At 32.0% G+C, this 20114-nt stretch overlaps 2 protein-coding genes across 2 annotated transcripts; both read left to right on the plus strand.

The window, feature by feature from the left end:
* Positions 1–4073: 4073 nt before the first annotated feature.
* LOC130901230 (uncharacterized) lies at positions 4074–11207 on the plus strand. Its single transcript, XM_057812439.1, has 3 exons — positions 4074–4258; positions 8560–8691; positions 10844–11207. Exons 1-3 carry the CDS (start codon positions 4198–4200, stop codon positions 11188–11190), a joined length of 540 nt encoding a protein of 179 aa, XP_057668422.1. The 5' UTR covers positions 4074–4197; the 3' UTR covers positions 11191–11207.
* Positions 11208–18346: 7139 nt separating this feature from the next.
* On the plus strand, positions 18347–19955 carry LOC130901352 (uncharacterized). Its single transcript, XM_057812674.1, has 2 exons — positions 18347–18440; positions 18619–19955. Exon 2 carries the CDS (start codon positions 18950–18952, stop codon positions 19940–19942), a length of 993 nt encoding a protein of 330 aa, XP_057668657.1. The 5' UTR covers positions 18347–18440; positions 18619–18949; the 3' UTR covers positions 19943–19955.
* Positions 19956–20114: the final 159 nt, after the last annotated feature.

A 20114-nucleotide genomic window follows, 5' to 3' on the forward strand; every position in this document is an offset into this window, starting at 1 on the left:
CATATATATAGTTTGGATAAATAGAGGAGTGAATATCGAGAAACGTACGAGAGGCACGAAGTTAGAATGAGAAAGTATTCGGATCACAAAGGGGGTTATGAGGATGTATTGATATCTACTTAGCCTAGACCAGCTCCATCCATAAATAAATCCATAAAATATTGCGTTACTATAGCAATGCACAATAAATTATTAAAAGTGTCAGTGTAAAGTTTGACGCCAAAAAAATAAACCAGAGTTACGCAATAAATTAAAAGAAGAAAAATGCCCACCGAAATTGTGAAAACCGCAAAATTGGAGTATCGAGCCATCATCAAGTACCTGTATTTAAAAGGGTTAAGAGGTAAGCAGATTTACGACGATACGCTTAATGCCCTTGGTGATCAATGTCGGGAAGGTCAGGTTCTGTGTCAGTCCCCGAAAATATCGATGCAGTTCATGACATGATTTTATATCTGAAGCACTGAATATTTCATGCGAACGCGTTCATCATATAGTTCACGTCAATTTGGACATGAGAAAAATTGCTGCAAAATGGATCCCCAAATGTTTGAATATCAACCAAAAGCGTGCGAGGGTAGAAGATGTAGACTTCTTAAACCGAATTGTTACTATGGATGAGGCTTGGGTACATTTCTACGATCCAGAAAGAAAGCAACAATTGATAGAATGGCGACACTCTGATTCTCCCAAACCTAAGAAGTTTCGTGTCCAAAAATATGCTGGAAAAGTTCTTGCTTCAGTTTTTTGGGATTGCCATGGAGTTATCATGATTGATTTTTTTGGATAAGGGTAGAACAATAACTGCAGATTACTATTCGACATTCTTGACCACTCTACGGGAAAAAATTAAAGAGAAAAGACGCGGAAAGCTGTCCAAAGGTGTTTTGTTTTTGCAGAACAACGCCCCTGCACACATATATCATGTTTCCATGCAAAAAATTCGTGATTTAGGGTTTGAATGGTTTGAACATTTTTAGGTTTGAATTAAATTTAATTTTGGTTTGGACACTCCTTTATTCACCATAATTGGCACCGTCCGACTATCTTCTCTTTTCTCAACTGAAGAAAAGTTTAAAAGGTCGTAAAGCTGTGGATGTCTGGTTTGCAGAGCAAGAAGAAATATAACTTTTGAAAGGTCTAGAGACGTTGCAGGTGCGCTGTAATAAATGTATCCAATTAAGAGGAGAATATGTTGAGTAATAAAATATTTTGACATTGAAATTTTGTTTGGTTTTATAGTAGGCTAAGAATTTTTCAATACATCCTCGTATATGCGCCACAAGATCCAGAGAAGAATAGGATCAACATGGGCAGCGTTTGGGAAATTGAGAAATGTTTCAAAATCAAATATATCAATGTTCTTATAAACAGATTTGATCATTAAGTTATGCCAGTGCTATTTACTGAGAATGTATTCCCAAAGAGATGCTAGAAGAACAGATATAACTGAATAAAGAAATGCTGGATTAGTGTAGAAAGCCCTCAGAAGCAGGGACTAGACCTCTAACAGGTTCATCAGATTATGAAATTTGGAGAAAACTAGAATCAAGTAGCATAAGACCGAGAAGGGTTCAGAGATTCAAGAGAAGGACACATCCGGCAGGGGAGATACCAGATAAATTATAATGATGATGTAAGAGATATTTCAATTTAGGTAAAATGTCTGTCAGTTCCTATTCCTGTTTTTGATTTCTCGGAAATGATAAAGATAAAGATCAATTGTATAGAAACGAATCTTCCAGCACGAGTGAATCGCATTATATTAGAAAATAATGATATTAAGAAATTGTTAAGAGAAATTATTTTTTATCTAACTAAGCTAGATAATACTAGTAATTTGTTAAAACTAATAAAAAGTATGTTTTAATGTACCATCGATTGATTTAAATTCACTTTTCTTTTTAAGAAACACAAAAGATTGTGTCCTAAATTCTCTCAAAAAGCCTCAGACGTGCGCTATTTTCTAAGAAAACTTTAAATGCTGCTTGACATGGAGTAAGACAACTGTCAAAATATGGCATATGATAAAGCCATTGCATCATGGCTGATAAAACACTTAAAAAAGTGCTCTCATTGCAATTAGGTTGGTAGTTAAACCAAAAGATTTCTTTCTTGAAGTACAACTTGAAGGCAATAAAGATCAATCAAATACGTAAGAAATTTTGCAAAAATCCCTCTACGCAAGCTTGGGATCAAGATCAATGTCTTATTGCTTTGCGCGTGAAAATGGATTCCAACTCATAAGATAGTTTGCAGAAATCTAAATGCATATGCTTGTGGATCCAACTATATTGCTTATAATCTCGCGCGTTCTCTCGCTTCATGTTAAGCGCTCTTCAGAGTATGAATCCAATCAATCGACTAATTTTACTAACATTTAGTTGGTAGTTAAGCAAAAAGTAACTAGATATCTACGTCAAAATACAAAGTAGTGCTAATAAAAATGGAAACCCATAAGATATGTTCAAGAAATCCAGAGGTTTTATTCTGTTCATATTTAGTCACTTTTGCTTATGGTAAAGTATTCCACAGTGAAACATCTTTTTAATTTTTGTTGACCGAATCGAAATGCCGCCATAAAAGTTCAGTTTTATTAAAAATTTTAGTTAATTATACATTTAACATAAAAATGAAATATCTGAATTGGGCAGACACTTAATGTTTTTTATAGAGCATTGAAAAAATTGTTTTTTGTTTCACTATGGGCCACTAGTGTGGTACAGTGAAACAGCATGAGCTAACAATTCAAAAAAATCGGTTTTTATTTATCACCAAACCAAAAATTCACAAAATGTGATAAAAACTTACAAACTAGAACTGAAAAATTTTTAATACGTAGGTACTAGCTACAAATATAAACAGAAACAAAGATATCGCAATAATTTTATTTTTACATGAAAGCCTCTACCTTAATCTACTTTTCTACATAATTTCCGTGAATATTGAGGCACTTGTCATAACATGGCACCAATTTTTTGACTTCGTTATCGTCTTGAATATGCTGACTGCCCAGGTATTTCTTCAAGTGCAGGAACAAATGGTAGTCGCAGGGCGCCAGATCAGGGCTGTAGGAAGGATGATCTAGAGTTTCCCATTGAAAAGATTTGATGAGATCTTTGGTCCGATTCGCCACATGTGGACGGGCATTGTCATGCAGCAAAACGATACCCTTACTCAACTTGCCACGTATTTTGTTCATGATTGCACGACGCAGATTATTCAATGTCTCACAATAAAATTGTCTCATTATGGGGCCGAAACTCCACTAGCAATACTCCTTTTCTGTCCCAAAAAACTGTGCACATGATTTTCCGGGCAGAAATTGTTTGCTTAAACTTCACTTTTTTGGGTGATGATGAATGTCGCCATTCCATGGATTGTTGTTTCGATTCTGGTGTGACGTAGTTCCCAAAAATTCTAGAAAATAAAGAAATAGAACAAAAAAATAGACCTTCCTAGAAATCAATTTAAAAAAATGTATAAAAATCGCCTGCTATAATAAAAACTTATATAAAAAAAACTAACATCAAACGAATTATAGGGTATATTCAAAGTATATATGAATGTGCCGCATCTTCGCCGAATTTTAGAATTCTGCTTCAACCGGACAAGGCCGGCACCAGGACCCATACCACTTTGGTTCGTTACCATTCAGAGAAGTGCAGTAGAAATTTACTGCATAGATGTTTCATTCGAAAATACAAAAGAGATTTTTATATTTTCCATGGGCCTTCTTAACGACTCCCAAATTATGACTTTAAATCCAACGAGAAAATATGGACTTTGGTAAAAAAATAAAAAACAACTAAGCTTGTAAATCACTTGCAGAACTCTCGTATAATGAGAATTATCATATAATCTATGGATAATATAACTTACTATTAGTATTACGTAGTTAATAATCTAGATTGATAAAGCTTGATAAACATTTAGTTTGTTTGACTTGCAAAATTTGGAACGCTTAAATTAACTAAACAATGAGTCATAATAATTTTTAAAATACCGAAAAGTTGAGGATGCATGCAATTTGTTTCTTAAATTAACAACTTGTAAACTTTCTTATCTTTATATTCAGTTTACTTAATTCATAAATGCTCTATATATACCTTATCTAAACAAGTTGCTTAATTTAAATTACAAACAATTTGTCGTCTAAGTGGAAATCAGTGTACTACACAAATTATTAGGCCAAAGATGAAGAGATTAATTCGGGCATTTTCAACTGCTTTGGTGATTTTCTTTTACATAACTGAAAGTAAGTAACACAATATATAAATAAAAATAGTTCCTTATCAAATATTTAATAAATTACAACAATAACAAGTGAAGTCTGAGCACCAAAAGAAGCTAACAAATAATTCAATTTAGATGTGTTAGAGTTATAGTGATATTGGTAGAACTAAAATATGAAGATTTAAACCAAAACACTAATATACAGAGTGTTAAAATATGAAAATTATGTGTGCTTCAACACTTTTCCATTGTTTGTTTGATTTGTTTATCATACTTAATGGATTCAAACATATGAAAATAGTGTGAAATTCTGTATCATCCTCCTATCAAAGATTACGAAGGTTTAAAGGTATAAAGAAGGATGTTTTTCTCTCTATATTCTGTTTCACCAACAGAATTGTAATTTTAGGAGAATTTTTTGATTCTCCGATACTTTTTATATAAAGTAGTTTCATTCTGTTGTATTATTTTAATTGGTATCAATAGTATTAGCAAAAAAGCATACAAGATGGAAACTAGCTGTAAAAAACAACCCCATTCACTAGTGTATTCATACTTAGGGGTCGAGATCACAAGCGCCATAAACTTACAACAAGAGGTACAAATCCAAGTAAATAAGGCTTCAAGAAAATCTAGCTATCGGGGTACTTCATATAGGAAAACAAATATACCACTATAAGAGAAGATCTGAAAATTCAGGATATAGTACGATTCCCAAGATCTAGACGGCGATATTGGAGATACCACGTCGATAGAATGATGGAATATCGATGTGCAAAGGATGAAAAACCAACTTCAACGAGACCTCCCGACAGATGGCACGAAAGCTGGACATCTACTTCTCAAGTCACTGAATAGTAGAAGCAACAAGACTAAGTCTTGAAAAAAGAGGAAAAAGAAGAAGTATTCTATGTAGATGATTGAAGCTTTTCAAATAATACTTTGTAAATTAAAAAAAAAAGTTCTTTTGCCAACAACTCGCTTCGGTCATACGTGTACAGAGATGAAAAGATTTATAGTTTATAGTTAATTGAGAATTCAAATTCTAGGTGTATCACATTTTATTTGATGCAATACATCCAATAAATAGAACAACTGTAGATTATCACTTAAATTCACTCGTAGGCGTTCATTAAACATTACTTATTTCGCAATAGTTTCGTATGTGTAATCTCTTTTGTACAATTTAAAATATAATGTGAATCTCAACTAACAATTGAAAAAACTGACCAACGAATGAATTTGGAAAGCAACAGTCTTCGGAACTGGAAGGTTAATTGTTATTGGGGGATAAAATCAACTAACTCAGTACAAAACCAACTTTACTAATCATCAACCTAGCTACTGCGTCGTTTAGTCGCTTCCCTTAGAAATTTAATGCGAATGTCTAAGTAAATCGGTTTCAGTGAAGAATTTTCACTTTCACCTCACCTTAGTCAATATTGAAAAATTGGTTTAAACGATTTCTACAAAAAAATATAATTACTATACTTAAATGTAGTTAAGTATATATAAAGTTATAAGAATTCAAAAAACATAACTACTACGCTAAAGTGTTAGATATATGTAGTTTGTTTATTTATATAAACATAGTATACATATGTATAGTGAAGAAACGAGTGGTATGAAGTTATTCCTGTTATCTACAAACACCCAACTCTATAGCTAATGTCTGACCCGATTCACCTTTTTTCATGTTTTAACACAAATGCGGTATACACCTGACAAAGAACGGTTTGAAACTGAAACTAAGCTATCCACAACCAGTCAAATGAACGGAAATTATTTAACAGAATCAAATACAATGAACAAATTAGGTATACAGTTAGTAAACCAACACGTATTGAACGAATTATCTTGCTACTCCTGATGGTAACTATTATTGTTCTGTTAACCATATATAAAGTTATACAATATGTCTCTTATTTTATGCTCAATTAACGTATCGTCTCGGATTACCTAATTTCTATCTTATTTTTATTGTTTGAAACCTTTTATAGCAACTACTCGGTCGGGTCTTGGACGGTCATGGACGGTTGTGACGCCTGTTTCAACCATGTTCCAGATATCGTTAATAATAAATTTGTATCTCTCCATAAATAAGGCCAAATTATTGAAAAAGACGTTAACATTCGCTCCGTTAAATCTACTGGCCCTTGCTAAGCTTGTTGCTTCTGGTTTTCGAATGAATAGTTCTGGATATCATTTTATGAAAATGCTGAGCCAGTCTAGCCCAGTCATTTTATTTTCGCCGCATGTTTTTGGCGTTTTAAAAGCATTGACGTTAGTATATTCATAGACTAGTCTGCGGAAATAATTCAAAATGAATGTCAGACGCTTGAGAATATATTTAACTAGTTTTTCATAATCGGAAGTAAAAACCGGATGATTTTTAACATAACCAACTGGAATGGATGACGTAACCAAATGTTCATCAATGAACTCAGCTTCTGGAATTTTTTGGCAGTACCTTGTTCGATAATTTATATTAAATTCAGTTGCTGCTTTTCTTATTGAATATCTATTTAACTTGACATAAGTCAGCATAAAACAATATTCTGTGTAGAATGTTACACAAACTGTTACCCAGAGTTGGTTGTCACATTTGCACACATTATTTTTTACCCTTAATAACAGGATTATTTGAACAAATGCAAATTCGAAACTTACGTTAAATCAAAGCTAAGTAAGCACTCAGTAAAATATATATAAAAGTTATTGTTCACTCTTAACAAATTTTTTCACAACACAAATTTTTTAACACGCTCTCTGCCAATAACTCGTAATTGACTCTCTTGAAGAGATTTTTTACAAAGGTCCACTACGAAATAATTAGTGAAACTATTTTTCAAATATCTATTTGATAATAAATTTGTATTCAAATTAGTATTTTTCAATAATATAATACGATTTAATAAAATTGTGAAAATTGCCCTGGCAGCCAACGTGTTAAATACCATGAAATTCGCCGCTTTTTTGTTTTCTCTCGAAAGAGCGTATAAAACGTAAGTAAGACAAGGTGGTAACCAATACTTTTTAATATATATCCAGAAACCACTAGCAGAAGAGAAAGCGGGGATTCGAGTAAATGGAGTACCAGTTAATAACAAAAAATATGCTGCCGACACTGTCTTAATAATGGAGAATATAGATGATATTCAAAGAATTACAGACAAACTAACAAGAGTCAGCGAGCAGTAGGGGCTACACATGAATTTAAATAAAACTAAATACATGTACATCTCGAAAATGCAAGATCAGAATGCACAGCTACAAATTGGAAATAACCACGTTGAAAAAGTACAGAAATTCAAATATCTAGGGACTAGGATTAATTCGAAAAATGACAGCACTGAAGAGATAAAAGTAAGAATTGAAATTGCTCGCGTTACATTTTATAAAAAACTTGTTTCGATGTTAAAACTTGGGTAACGAATCGAAAAAGAGAATGATAAAATGTCACATATACTCGATTCTTTTATGCGGAATGGAGACACCTTCTTTAAACAAAGCAATAACGAAAAAATGGAATCCCTTGAAATGTGGATATTGAGAAGATGACTACGAATATCATGGACAGATAGAATCGCAAATGAAGAAGTTTGACGCAAAATGGTTACACAAAGACAATTATTGACTTCGGTCATGTAATGAGGGGATAACGATACGAATTCCAGAGATTGATTATGCAGGAAAAGAAAGGTATAGGACAACGAAGAATATCATGGCTGCGAGTGATTTAACTGCACACCAAACCAATTGTTTAGAGCACCTGTGAATAGAATACAAATAGTTATGATAGTCGTCAACTTTCATCCGAAGATGACACTTTAAGAAAAAAAAGGGAGAGCGTATACCACAGACGACGACTTTCGCATTGAATACATAAACTACCGCCAATAAAATGAAGGTTGACACACATTTACATTTTGCAGCGTTGCCGTGATCTAGAATTTGTGAAAATCAACCCGTGTGACAACCAGCCCCGGTCTCCCTTATATTAGACTAATATTTCACAATATTTTGATATTGCCTTTTTTTGTATATCAAAATACTATTTCTACATTCTTATATATTTCCGTACATTTGTTTCATAACAAATGATAGAGCCAACACGCAATTCTCATATTCATTTGCAACAATAAAATACAAAAAAAACGGAGATCAATTAATAATTATATAGTATCCATCCCATGTGGTTATTATTAATATGAACTATAATACGTGTTTATTATAATTTTTATATTGCTGTTGAGAATAAAAATAATAAGTTGTTACAAAACTTCTTGAACACACTGTTTAACATTCCTTATCTATTTCTAGGTTATTCTTTGGAGTGCTATTCCTGTGCAACTTTAACAAACTCATCCAATAATTGCGAAATGATAGATTCTCATACGGATAATGAATCATGCGCGGAGAACGTCACACAGTGTGTGTCAATACTATCATTTGGTACGTAAATTTTTATTTTTTAGCATAACTATCAACTATCAATCACTTAAGCCTCGTAACCACCAGTTAACACAACGCTCAACATCGACAGCAATGCAAAACGTTTTGCTTTTGTACAACCTGCAATTCACCATCAAATATGTGACCAAGTTGAAATATGATTATTTGAAGTTGTATGAAATTATCTGACTGGATCTTAAGATCAGTATGTTATTCTTCATATGGATGACAATATTTATCAGTCTCTTCAGTACCGAACCCTTTCTACTAACTTTGAAATCATTCAGAACAAATTTCGAGTTCAAAATGCACATTTTCAATGACATTTTACCTACATTTAAATTTATAAAAATTGAAAAAAAAATTTGAGGATATTTATCAATCTCTTCAGTACCGAATCGTTTCTACTAACTTTAAAATCATCAGAACAAATTTCGAGTTCAAAATGCTCATTTTCAATGACATTTTACCTACTTTTAAAATTACGAATAATGAAAACAAAAAATTTGATGTCTTCTTTTATACCTTTGAAAATCTATTTTACTGTTTTGTATATAACTGAACAGCAAAAAAAAACGGACACTTAGACTTGGTCTTATAATTTTGTTAAATATATTAATCTTTTTAATTTATGGTAAGAATTGGTTAATTTATAGGTTATTCAAACAAAATCTGCCAAAAGTGAATAATATATATTGATTATTTACAAATAACACAAAATAATGAAAAAATTATAAATTGACACATTTAAAAAAAATATTACTCTTCATTTTTATTAGGTTCTCTAACAATTTATGTAATTCTAATAGCGGATATAACTCTCACTGCTACGGCGAAGGGCTGTAACCCTGTTAAGAATCGAAGAAATTAAATTCTGGACATACTCCACCATCCCATTCTTTTCGAAGAGCAATTTGGAGCTGATTTAATTCACTAGGAGTTTGACGACATCTAACACGCCTCCCTAAATAATGGGATTCAAGTCGGGAGATCGTGTAAGCTAGTCCAGAACTGTGACTCCCACTTGCTCCAAGTATTCGGTAACAACTCTGGCGTTAAATAGAGCAAATAGGATCACAGTCTCTAGGAGGACTTCCTCGATGCACCTCCGAGCAGTCACAGCCCCTTTATATATGAAAATCAGTTCAGTATGGCGTGAAAAGCAATTCCACCCCAAACTATAATTGATCCCCTTTCAAAATGCCATAATTCACGAATTGTACATTGAGCAAATTGGTCCCATTATAAATCCACACTCTGTCTCGATCGTCTGAGTGGTATAGACCAAATCGAGACTCATCCGTGAATAAAACAGTTCCCCATAGCTCCAGACTCCAATGGAAATACTGATCGGCAAATAATCGCCTTTCTCTTCGATGCCTTTCTAGGAGATTTCATGCTCCCTCAATCTCCGCCGCACTGTATCTCCACTTCAAGGCTTTTCCGAACCTCAGGGGTTGTAAAATACCGACAGCGTAATAAATCGATCGTCTACTGCAGTTGTTGCCCTTGGTCGCCCACTGCCGGCCCTCCTATCGTAACTACCACTCCCGGAGACATCGGAGTGCATCGTGAATGGTAGACTTCGATCCCCCAAGCTATACCCAAACAAAACATGTCTATTAATCACAGAAAAAGCTTGGTTAATAAAGATGTTTAGATGTCCGAAAAACTACTAACAGTTTAGAATAGGTCCTACAGGTGAATCAACTTCAAGATAAATAAATCAAATCTGAGTTTTATCTAATTGTTTACTAATCCTGAAGGAATTAGTTCAATGGACTTAGACCCTACATTCTCTGTAATAACTAGAATACCCATAAAAACAAACATATTGCTGAAAATTAGCTTTTTATAGGAAAAATATGAAGTGTCTGGTATTTTTTGCTGTTGAGTGTATATGAATCTTAATTTAGGTAGATGTTATAGTTTCTTCTTTTCACATTATAATTGCAAACGCATTAATTATTATTTGAAAAGGAAAACTGTAATATTATCATCATTATCTAGAAAAATTTTACTGTTAAACTGTAGAGCCTTATCTTTACCCTATAGATTGAGAATATTTATTTTTGGATGATTCTTCTAAATGGTACTGTCTAGGAACAAATCATTGGAATACAGAGAACTTATGACATTATTATTTTTACAGATACAATAACAAGAAAATGCGCTACAAACAATACAATCTGTGATCAACAAACAGAAGGCACACAATGTCTTGAATGTACTTCAGATTTGTGTAACAATCATACATTCAGCTTAAATGGAACTAATACTACTATGCCTACAACAACTGTTCCAGTTAACAATACTAACAGTACAATTTATAATATGACTACCATATCACCAATCCATAATACTACAAATACAACTATTCCAAAGAACAATACTATATATACCAAAGGGAGTGCAGCAGGATTGCAGAGTCAAATTTTACCATTAATTATTTGTATCAGCAGTATAATGTTAAATGCTAATAAACTCTTCGCTGATTAAATAATACCAAAATAAAAGGTTTTTGTTCAATATTTTTTTTAATAACACAAATAAGTACTACTAATCCCCCAAACAGTACTCATCCATAAAAGGTAACGCAGCAAAATTGAAAATTTCTGTTTTATATATATACTGCCAACTTCTAAAATCCAGAAACCCTTCTTCATTCTGTTTGACTGCAAGCTAGGATAAGATAATGTGAATCAACAATGGGATTATCAGTGTCATATTTGTTGAAACGTTTATGCAAAAATGAAGTTATTTCTTAAAATGATCAAATTTGAGTTATTTTCTCGCATATGTTTTATTATCAAACATTTAAAAAAGTTTCCATGAAAAATAATAATAATTTCATTTATTTTATCATTTTACCCTCATTAATTCTTCACAGTTCTCATAATAATTGGTTCATGAAACTAAAAAAGCCGTGAGCAGCAGAGCTCTATTATGAAAGTCGAATTTTTCGTCGAATGAAGAATTTAACTAATACACAAACAAATCTTTCCATAAAATGAATTTCTTGGAAATGATATCAATTCTCAATCTTATTAATTTATGTGGAAAATTTGCTATTCCTCAATAACTTTTCATTTCACAAGTTAACTCTCTCTCTCGAATGAAAATTCATAATTTCAATAGACCCGGTGGTCTCGAACCCTCTTGTTCAATTCCAATTGACAACAAAGAAAAAATTGTCATAATGACAAGAAATTTCGAAAATTGGAAGTAAAAAAAATCACCCTAGCAACGATCATACTCGTATTATTCATTAAATAGGAGGCGGTCCAGTTCAACAATTACAACGATCAAAATGATTTCGGGCGTTTTGTGCTAGAAGAACTGAAGAAGAAAACTTTGAACTGGAGAAAGACAATTCTTCAACATCACCCCTACTTGCATGCGAAGTTCGAACCCTCTAGTTAAACTTTTTCTGGCCAAAAAATAAGAAAATATAACAAAAATGACCATAAAATGGAGAGGGGTGGAGATGGAAAGTTTCGACCTTAGACAGGAAAACATCTCGCAACTAATTGAACCTACATGTGAAATTTCATTTTTCAGTCGCTTTTCGTTTGACCTGCAGAGGTGAGCAAAGGTCAAAAACCACTTTTTTTGCACTGCGACCCCTCGAAATATTCATTTGTTTTCAACCAAACTCTAATAACATCAATCCGCCGCCAAAAAAGCCATGTATGCTAATTTTGAACCAAATCGGACCTATAGCAATTGCTCGAGAGACGAAAATAAGAATTGTAGCTTAAACAGATATATAGATATATATATAAACTACAGACATTCGAAAAACCATCATAATCGTGTTCAGGAGGTCTCAAAACATGGGGAAAATGATGTGCCCCCCATTTTTCTTCTAGTCATGCCTAGTCTAATTTTTTTTCGAAAAATTCGACTAAAAATGACCTCAAATGAAATAAATTGAGGTCTATTAAAGTCAATTGACATCTATTGTTATTTAATGTTGATCGATGTCTTAGTATATCTATTGATGTTGATTAACGTCAATTCATGTCTTTTGAAGTCAGTCGGCCAATGGCATCACATTTTGATTATAGCTCTTCCAATATCAATTGCAGAAGACAGTTATGCAAGGACAAACAATATTTCATAAATACGCAAGGCACTCCCCATAGAAAATTCAGCAAAATCTAACAAATTTTCAATGAAAACATCGAATCGTAAACGTAAATGCTTTTGGCGTGGCTTGGTGAGTATTAATTAATTCATATATTTCTCAAACCATGGGCGAATGAAGACAATGAAATTGCACACATGAATTTAATAATAATGATTTAGATATACAAACACAGCAAGTTACTTTAAATATATTCGAATGTTTAAAAAAGAATTGCTGAATTAACTAGAGTAAATAAATTTTCCATTTATCAAGTAATCATGAAAAGGGTTGCTGTGGATCATTCACAGAAGCGAAAAACATGTGAAGAAAAACCGAAATCAGTTGACAAAGCTACTAATATTTTATACGTATATTATCTAGAATACAATTATAGATACCAATTTAGAAACATTGCGTCAAGTTTTTTCAGCATGTGATTCTGAATTCTGAATAAACAGATGGCAATAACCGAATCGTAAAGGATCGTTCAATGGCGACAAGATTATTTGCGTTAGATAAAAAATTACCGAAGTTCTAATAGTCGAATGGGGTACAAAAAGGGATCAGTTCACTTCTGATACCCTGCTTAAACCAAACACCTTACAGTCAGGTACATTTTACTCGTCTATTTACGTTTTATAATTTAATTTTCAGTTGTAGCAAGTTAACGAGGTATAAAAATGAATTTTTTCTAAATTCCAAGTAGGACTACAATTAAGTACATCTGTCTAAATAACGGCTTATAATGCAGTCCAATTTTTAATGAGTCGATTGCCTTTTAACGAATACTAATAATAATAAATTTATAAAATGAGGTATCTACGTCTTTGGTAGATCAAAGAAAATATTATTGGCAAGGGTTTTTATAATCTGCAATTGAATTTGGAAGCACTATAATTCAATTCTTGATAATGCCCAAAATTTCTCTCGTTTCGGCACATCTACAGCAATACTCAGCATCGGATTAAGAAGTAGTGGGGGCTGGAGATACAATCGACCCTGGGACCAATTAAGAAAATCAAAATCAGCCTCAATTCTTTTAAATGTAATATATTAGTTTCAAATTATAAGTAAAAATATATAAAATTTTTATGTAATTAACTTCTTCCTCGATTTAGTTGTGGCAAAATATTCAATTATCTCATGAAAATTCAAATTCTGTAATAGCTCATTTTCAATGTACAGCCTCGTTAATGATGACAATCGCTCATCCAACATTGTAGAGCGATGTACATTTTTTATTCTCTTTAAAACTGAGAACGACCTTTCTGTTTCACAATTCGCTATAGGTATCATCACGAGCAATCGGTAGGCTATATAAACAAGGATTATTTTGCACAACCATTTTTTTTACAATTTAAAACAGTAAAACTATGAGAAATTTTCATTCCAGCTATTTCTACTAATTTTTTTTATAAATCCGCCGTAAAATGGAACATTTTGAGACCAAGATCATTAAAATCCATCCATTTTTCGATTTTCTAGAGCCAAAAAACCAGGTGACCGTGAAAGTGTATAATTACCCTTTCACTTAAAGTTTTTGCTTAATTTTTTCTGTTTTGCAATTTGTTATTATTTACCCCAACGCTCAAAACAGTCAGCATCCATTCCACTTTGGTTTAAGATTATAACGCTCTGTACTTGGTAGAACGAGAAATACCATGGTCGTCAACATGGACGTCGTGAGAGCTTAGTGGAATGCATCTTGTGAATTTTGTTGAATGCTGTCATCGCTCTAGGGGAAATACCTTGGGTCAAATTATGTCTATCGGGATAAGGAACTCATGTCCTCAAATCCTGTCCAAGATACAGGGTTTTAAAGTTTTAAAAATAAACTTTTTTGTATATAAATTTCAAATGGTGTGTTCGATTGTTATTCAAACTTATTGACGATCATCAAGTTGGTAAACTACTTGTTCTAACATGAAAAGATGATTTCTAGTTATTCCAGAGGCATGCAGCAGGGGTTAAGAAGCCTTTTTCCCCCTAAATTCTTTGTCACTGGATAAAATATATTATTTCTTTTTATTTTTTGATAATAACATATTTAGAAAACTGCAAGAATTTATTCCGAATTAACTCTTATTGGTAGGTTAATGGTGTCCTACAAAATGATATTTGTTCGTTAAGCTACACGTTTTCTTTGAAAAAAATGTTATTTTCTACTACGCTAAAACGGTTTTCCAGACATTCTTAATTAACACGGAAGCCAGACCAGATGATAATTTTACAAATAAGTCATGCAGAATGAAAATATAACATTTAATTAACAAATTTTAAACACAAAATAGTTGCAACACAATAAATTGAAGCAACTGCTCAAATTGTCCACCCCCTTCGTTTACACAATCCCCAACTCTTCGCAACATTGAAAAGCGCACGTTGCGGAAAACATTAGGCGTATTAGAAATTTTCTTCTATTACTGCTGTATACTACCAACAAGATCTTCCTCATTTTATACCGGACTCTGATAGACGAGAGACTTCATATGCCTCCACAGAAAAAAATCAAGAGGAGGAAGATCCGGAGACCTAGCTGGTCAACCAATTGGCCCACCTCGACCTATCCAGCTCTGTCCATAAGGGACTTTTAAATTAAGTCGTACATTTGGTGAAAAATGTACAGAAGTTTCATCATGCTGAAATATCATATCGGGTATAAAGAGGAACTTTTTCCGGAATTTCTGGTAATGTGTCAAATCGTCTACTTTTTCAGCACATAAATTTACATAAATAAACTTTTGCTGATATGCATAGGTAAAAGTGGCATATTTCATCCGCCCTAACATGACTTCTCTAGTAAACATTGCCTCACTGAAAAATAATATTAATTTAGAAAATTAATCATTATTCCTATGTTGTTGAAGATATCAATTAGAAAATTCTCTAGGGGGCGTAAAATCTCGTGGTAAAACAACTTGTACCTTTGTGAATTTATAAGGATGCAATAACTGTTCATTCGCAACTCTTCAGACAGTGCCTATTTGTATTCAAACTGTGATTGAGGGATTTCATACTTAAAGATGGTTGATTCTCTATATTATTCAAAACAATGCGCAATGTTCTGAAAATTAACTGTACGAGTAGTTCGAGGTCGCCCGGAGTTATTCCTTCTAATATTTAAACTTCCTGTTTCTCTTAATCTTCCATCAATAATGGGAAAAATTGAGCGCTTGGACGATGTTTAACATATAATGGAATATCCGCGTTAAAATGGTTTGTAGTCCAGGCTACTAAGGTAAAAATGAGGTATTACCTCCAATTTCCATAAACCTGCATAGCTTTGCATGAAAATTTGGAATTAAGCTCGACTCAACCTTATCTTAAGGATCTACTCTATGCCGATATGTGCTCATTACTCTTAGGGGTGAAAACTACCCCTTGCAAAAAATCAATAAAATTATAAGTAAAAGCATTTAATGAAAAGAAAAATAATTTTACGGTTTGAATCAAAGTTGTTTAATGCTTTAATATAGTATTTATAATTTTTCAACCCTGCTTGATGTATTTCATCCCTTATAAAGCACCCCCGGTTAATATATAATTGAAAAAATATTATTTAATTACTTTGTGGTAGCTTAATTATATAAAATTGAATCTTTTTTTGTGTTCAACTCAAATATTTTCCATCCCAAATCTTCCACCCTTATAAATCATTCCTTATTTCGAAAAAAAATGGAAAAGAGAATATTTATAGAATTATTTATTCTTTTTGATGATTTATTTATTTTAAATGGACATCTTTCTATCTGTTTTGACTTGAATATTGTGTAATTATAATTTTCAACCCATATAAATCATCCCCTATGTCGAAAAAAATTGAAAAAATTATTTACACACGTTTTAATACAATTTTTGATATATTTATTTCAAATTGACATTTTTTATCTCTTTTATCTTGAATATTATATATTTAAGATTTTCAACCCCTATAAATGATCCCTTATGACAAAAAAATGAATGTTATACTTAAACGTCCCTTAAAAATTATGGGTAATGGGAAAAAATTCTTAATTACACTGAAAATTTGTTGAATGAAAAAGGCAAATTAGTCGCTCACAACGTAGATTTATAGGGAATTTTATAACCTTTAAGTTTATAAACGTTTTAAATTTTATTAGCTCTCTGTTTTTCAAACGGGCAACGTTTAAATGGTTCTAAAATGGTATCAATCATTGTTAAAAAAAACTAACTTTTTGTTTCCTGTTACTTTTTATATATTACCTATTGTTTTTAGACATTTTGAAAAAAAGGAGAAATTTTCAAAAATATCGAAAATGATTTTTCGACTTTAAACATATTTTTTATCGAAATTATGCATTCGTTTAAAGTTCCAGAAATTATTATTAGTAAGTGAATTAAGTGAATCATCACTGGATTATATTCTTATTGCAATTTGGGTACTATTGCTAAGGGTGAAATGGAGTTTTTTTCTACAATAAAAATATAAATCGATTTTATTTCGGCCATAGCTTTCTTGGTTTTTATGCTAGAAAATTCGACTATTCTCATTTTTAAGCTTTTCAAAAGTACTTTGAAAAAGATTATATACAATTACTTCGAAAAGTTCTCCGTTTTTTCGTTATTCGAGGTTGAATTTTCGTTCGATAAAAATATTCAACTTTCAATAAATCATAACTCGGTTTGTAGTCTAAAGCAAATTAAAAAAAAACAATCCATTTTTTTATAAGCTTCATTTTTGTTTTTTAAACTTTTACTGATAATATCAAAAGTATTTGAGTTAATCATGAAAAATCGATTAAAAACGTGATTTTATTCAAGAAAAATTCAAGTTTTCAATCGTGCATAACAAAAAAACTATTGATTTTTCAAGTGCTAATATAATTTTTTGCTCAAAATTTGGTCCTCTATCAATTTCCGTGGTTATTGTCATCATAAAAATTTTTACTCCCTAGTTGGGGTGGAGCTCACCCCTAGTGCAAAAGCACAGATCGGCGTGGGGTAGATTCTGCTTTTTAAGGTATCCCCTACATGCCGTCAAAATTTCATTAAAATCGATGCAGGTTTATCGAAGGTGAAAACCTTGATAGCCTGGACTATCAATACCTAATAAAAATTATTTATATGAAAATAAATTTGTCCTTTGTATACTTGCTTCATTCTAAAGATCAGTTAGTATGATATCTGACAGGTTTTTAATGATAATCGTTTAGAAAATAGTAATCTGGGATATATAACAGGAGTTACATGCGAAGAATTCTTGTAGGACATTTTATGAACAATACAATTGTATCAAATATCGTAAACATGTAACAGCATTATTTTACTATAAATAAGATTTTTGTAAACAACCTGATAATATTTAATGTTTATAATTAGTTCGATCTTGAGATTAATTGTATTCATTCAAATATTCAAAATAAATTTTTTAAAAATTAAATTTCGAAACGCGAAATTTATAATTCAGGATAATTTTTTCTATTTACAGTCATATGTAATGTAAATAACAAATAACAATACGCCGCATTAGTGTGACGTCACAAACATTCTTTGTATCTAAACAAACCTGGTAGCCATACTATTTTCCATTTGTGTCTAGATTTTTGATTACTTAAGCGTTTTATAGGAGTTATTAAAGGAAAAAAATTGTTAAAAAGTAAGTAATCGTATTCACTTGATAAAATAAAAATAGTTATAATAATTTAAATTGACAAAAAATACAGTATTTTCTCATTTTAAAAGCTATATTTTAGGTTATGCTGACTGGATTAATGTATACTATTGGAATAATATTGAAATATATCAAATTAAATAATACTGATTATTTGTTCTAGTGTCATCAACGCATGTTTTAACATTATCTGCAATAGCAACCTTTTTTAAGGACAATATCGCCCAACTACAAAGAGGTGAAAACTCTTATAGCAGTGGCAATGTGAAAAAAATGATTTTCGATCCTGCTGTTTCCCCTGCCCTACTTCGAGGTGAAGTTACAGCCAGTATGAAGAATAGAACTTATAATGTTGAGGTGAGTTTTGAAGTCATATCAAAAAGATCGTTGTTATTTTGCATAATCATGTTATTTTTCAGGTTTCCATTGATTACGAGGATGGTATATTGGATGCCACCTGCTCCTGCCCCAGGGGACAAGCAGTATGCCATCACATGGCAGCTTTATGTTTTCATGCACACAACAACGTCAGTGTTACTGACAAAACCAGTGTGTGGAATCAGCGCAAACCTACTGGCGATGGAGAAAAAATTGTGAGGATTAGTGATCTCTACAAACCAAAATTTTCTAATTATCAGGCTTTTTCGAGACCAGCATCAACCCAAGAAATGGCAGATTTTAGGAATGAATTAGGATACTCTAATCCAGTTGGATTTACATGGCTGTTTGTGTCTGAGCAATCACAATTGACAAGCATAATAAAGAATATTGAAGATATTTTATATTCACTAGAGTATACACAGGCTACTGACAAAGAGACATTTTTAAAATCAAAATGCTCAGTAGATATCGATACTATAAATAAAGTTGAACAAATAACTAGAGGACAGTCAATTAATGAAAATTGGCTAGTTGCTAGAAAGTACAGAATAACTAGTAGTAAATTTGGCTCTATACTGTCAGCCTGCAGGAGGAACAAATTCTCAAAATCTTTATTTTCAAGCCTACTAGAAGGGTACGAGCTGGATGGTATACAAGCAATAAAGTGGGGAAAAGAACATGAAGTGACAGCAATTGCTGTATTTCAAAAAATTACCGGATTATCAGTGGATCCAGCCGGATTTTGCATGGACTATTGTGGATTTTTGGGTGCTAGTCCTGATGGGTTTGTTAGCGAAAGATGCTTAATTGAAGTAAAGTGTCCCTTCAAACACAGAAATGTTGGAAAATTGAGACCAGTGTTAAATGACAAAAACTACATAGTTTACTTTGAAGAAAACTTGATGATAATTAACGAGAATCATCACTATTATCACCAAATACAAGGTGCGTTACATATTGCTGAAAAGGATATGTGCTATTTAGTAATATGGGTACCAAGTGACTGTATCATTGTACGAATTGGTAGGAGTGAACAATGGACAAAAAATTTAAATATTTTAAAAACATTTTATATTTCAAAATTCATACCATTTATTTTATCCTAATAAAATATTAACAGAATTCTGAATTTTTATTCATTTCCTGCAAAGGGAATTAAATTGAGAGAAAGTTTTGAATTTAAATGATTAACAATAAGCTATTTAGAGTGTGAAAACTTCAAACACTACGTCACTTTTCAGAGTTTCTATCCATGGCTCTCAAATTTTAATTGCCCTT

This window comes from Diorhabda carinulata, chromosome X (genome assembly GCF_026250575.1).
Source record: "Diorhabda carinulata isolate Delta chromosome X, icDioCari1.1, whole genome shotgun sequence".
NCBI lineage: Eukaryota > Metazoa > Arthropoda > Insecta > Coleoptera > Chrysomelidae > Diorhabda > Diorhabda carinulata.

Excerpts from the sequence above, each read along its gene's own strand:
- LOC130901352 (XM_057812674.1), top strand. The coding sequence starts at position 18,950 with ATGGCAGCTTTATGTTTTCATGCACACAACAACGTCAGTGTTACTGAC.
- LOC130901230 (XM_057812439.1), top strand. The coding sequence starts at position 4,198 with ATGAAGAGATTAATTCGGGCATTTTCAACTGCTTTGGTGATTTTCTTT. Across the intron at positions 4,259-8,559 it reads TTTCTTTTACATAACTGAAA|GTTATTCTTTGGAGTGCTAT; the intron begins GTAAGTAACACA and ends ATCTATTTCTAG. Across the intron at positions 8,692-10,843 it reads TGTGTCAATACTATCATTTG|ATACAATAACAAGAAAATGC; the intron begins GTACGTAAATTT and ends TTATTTTTACAG.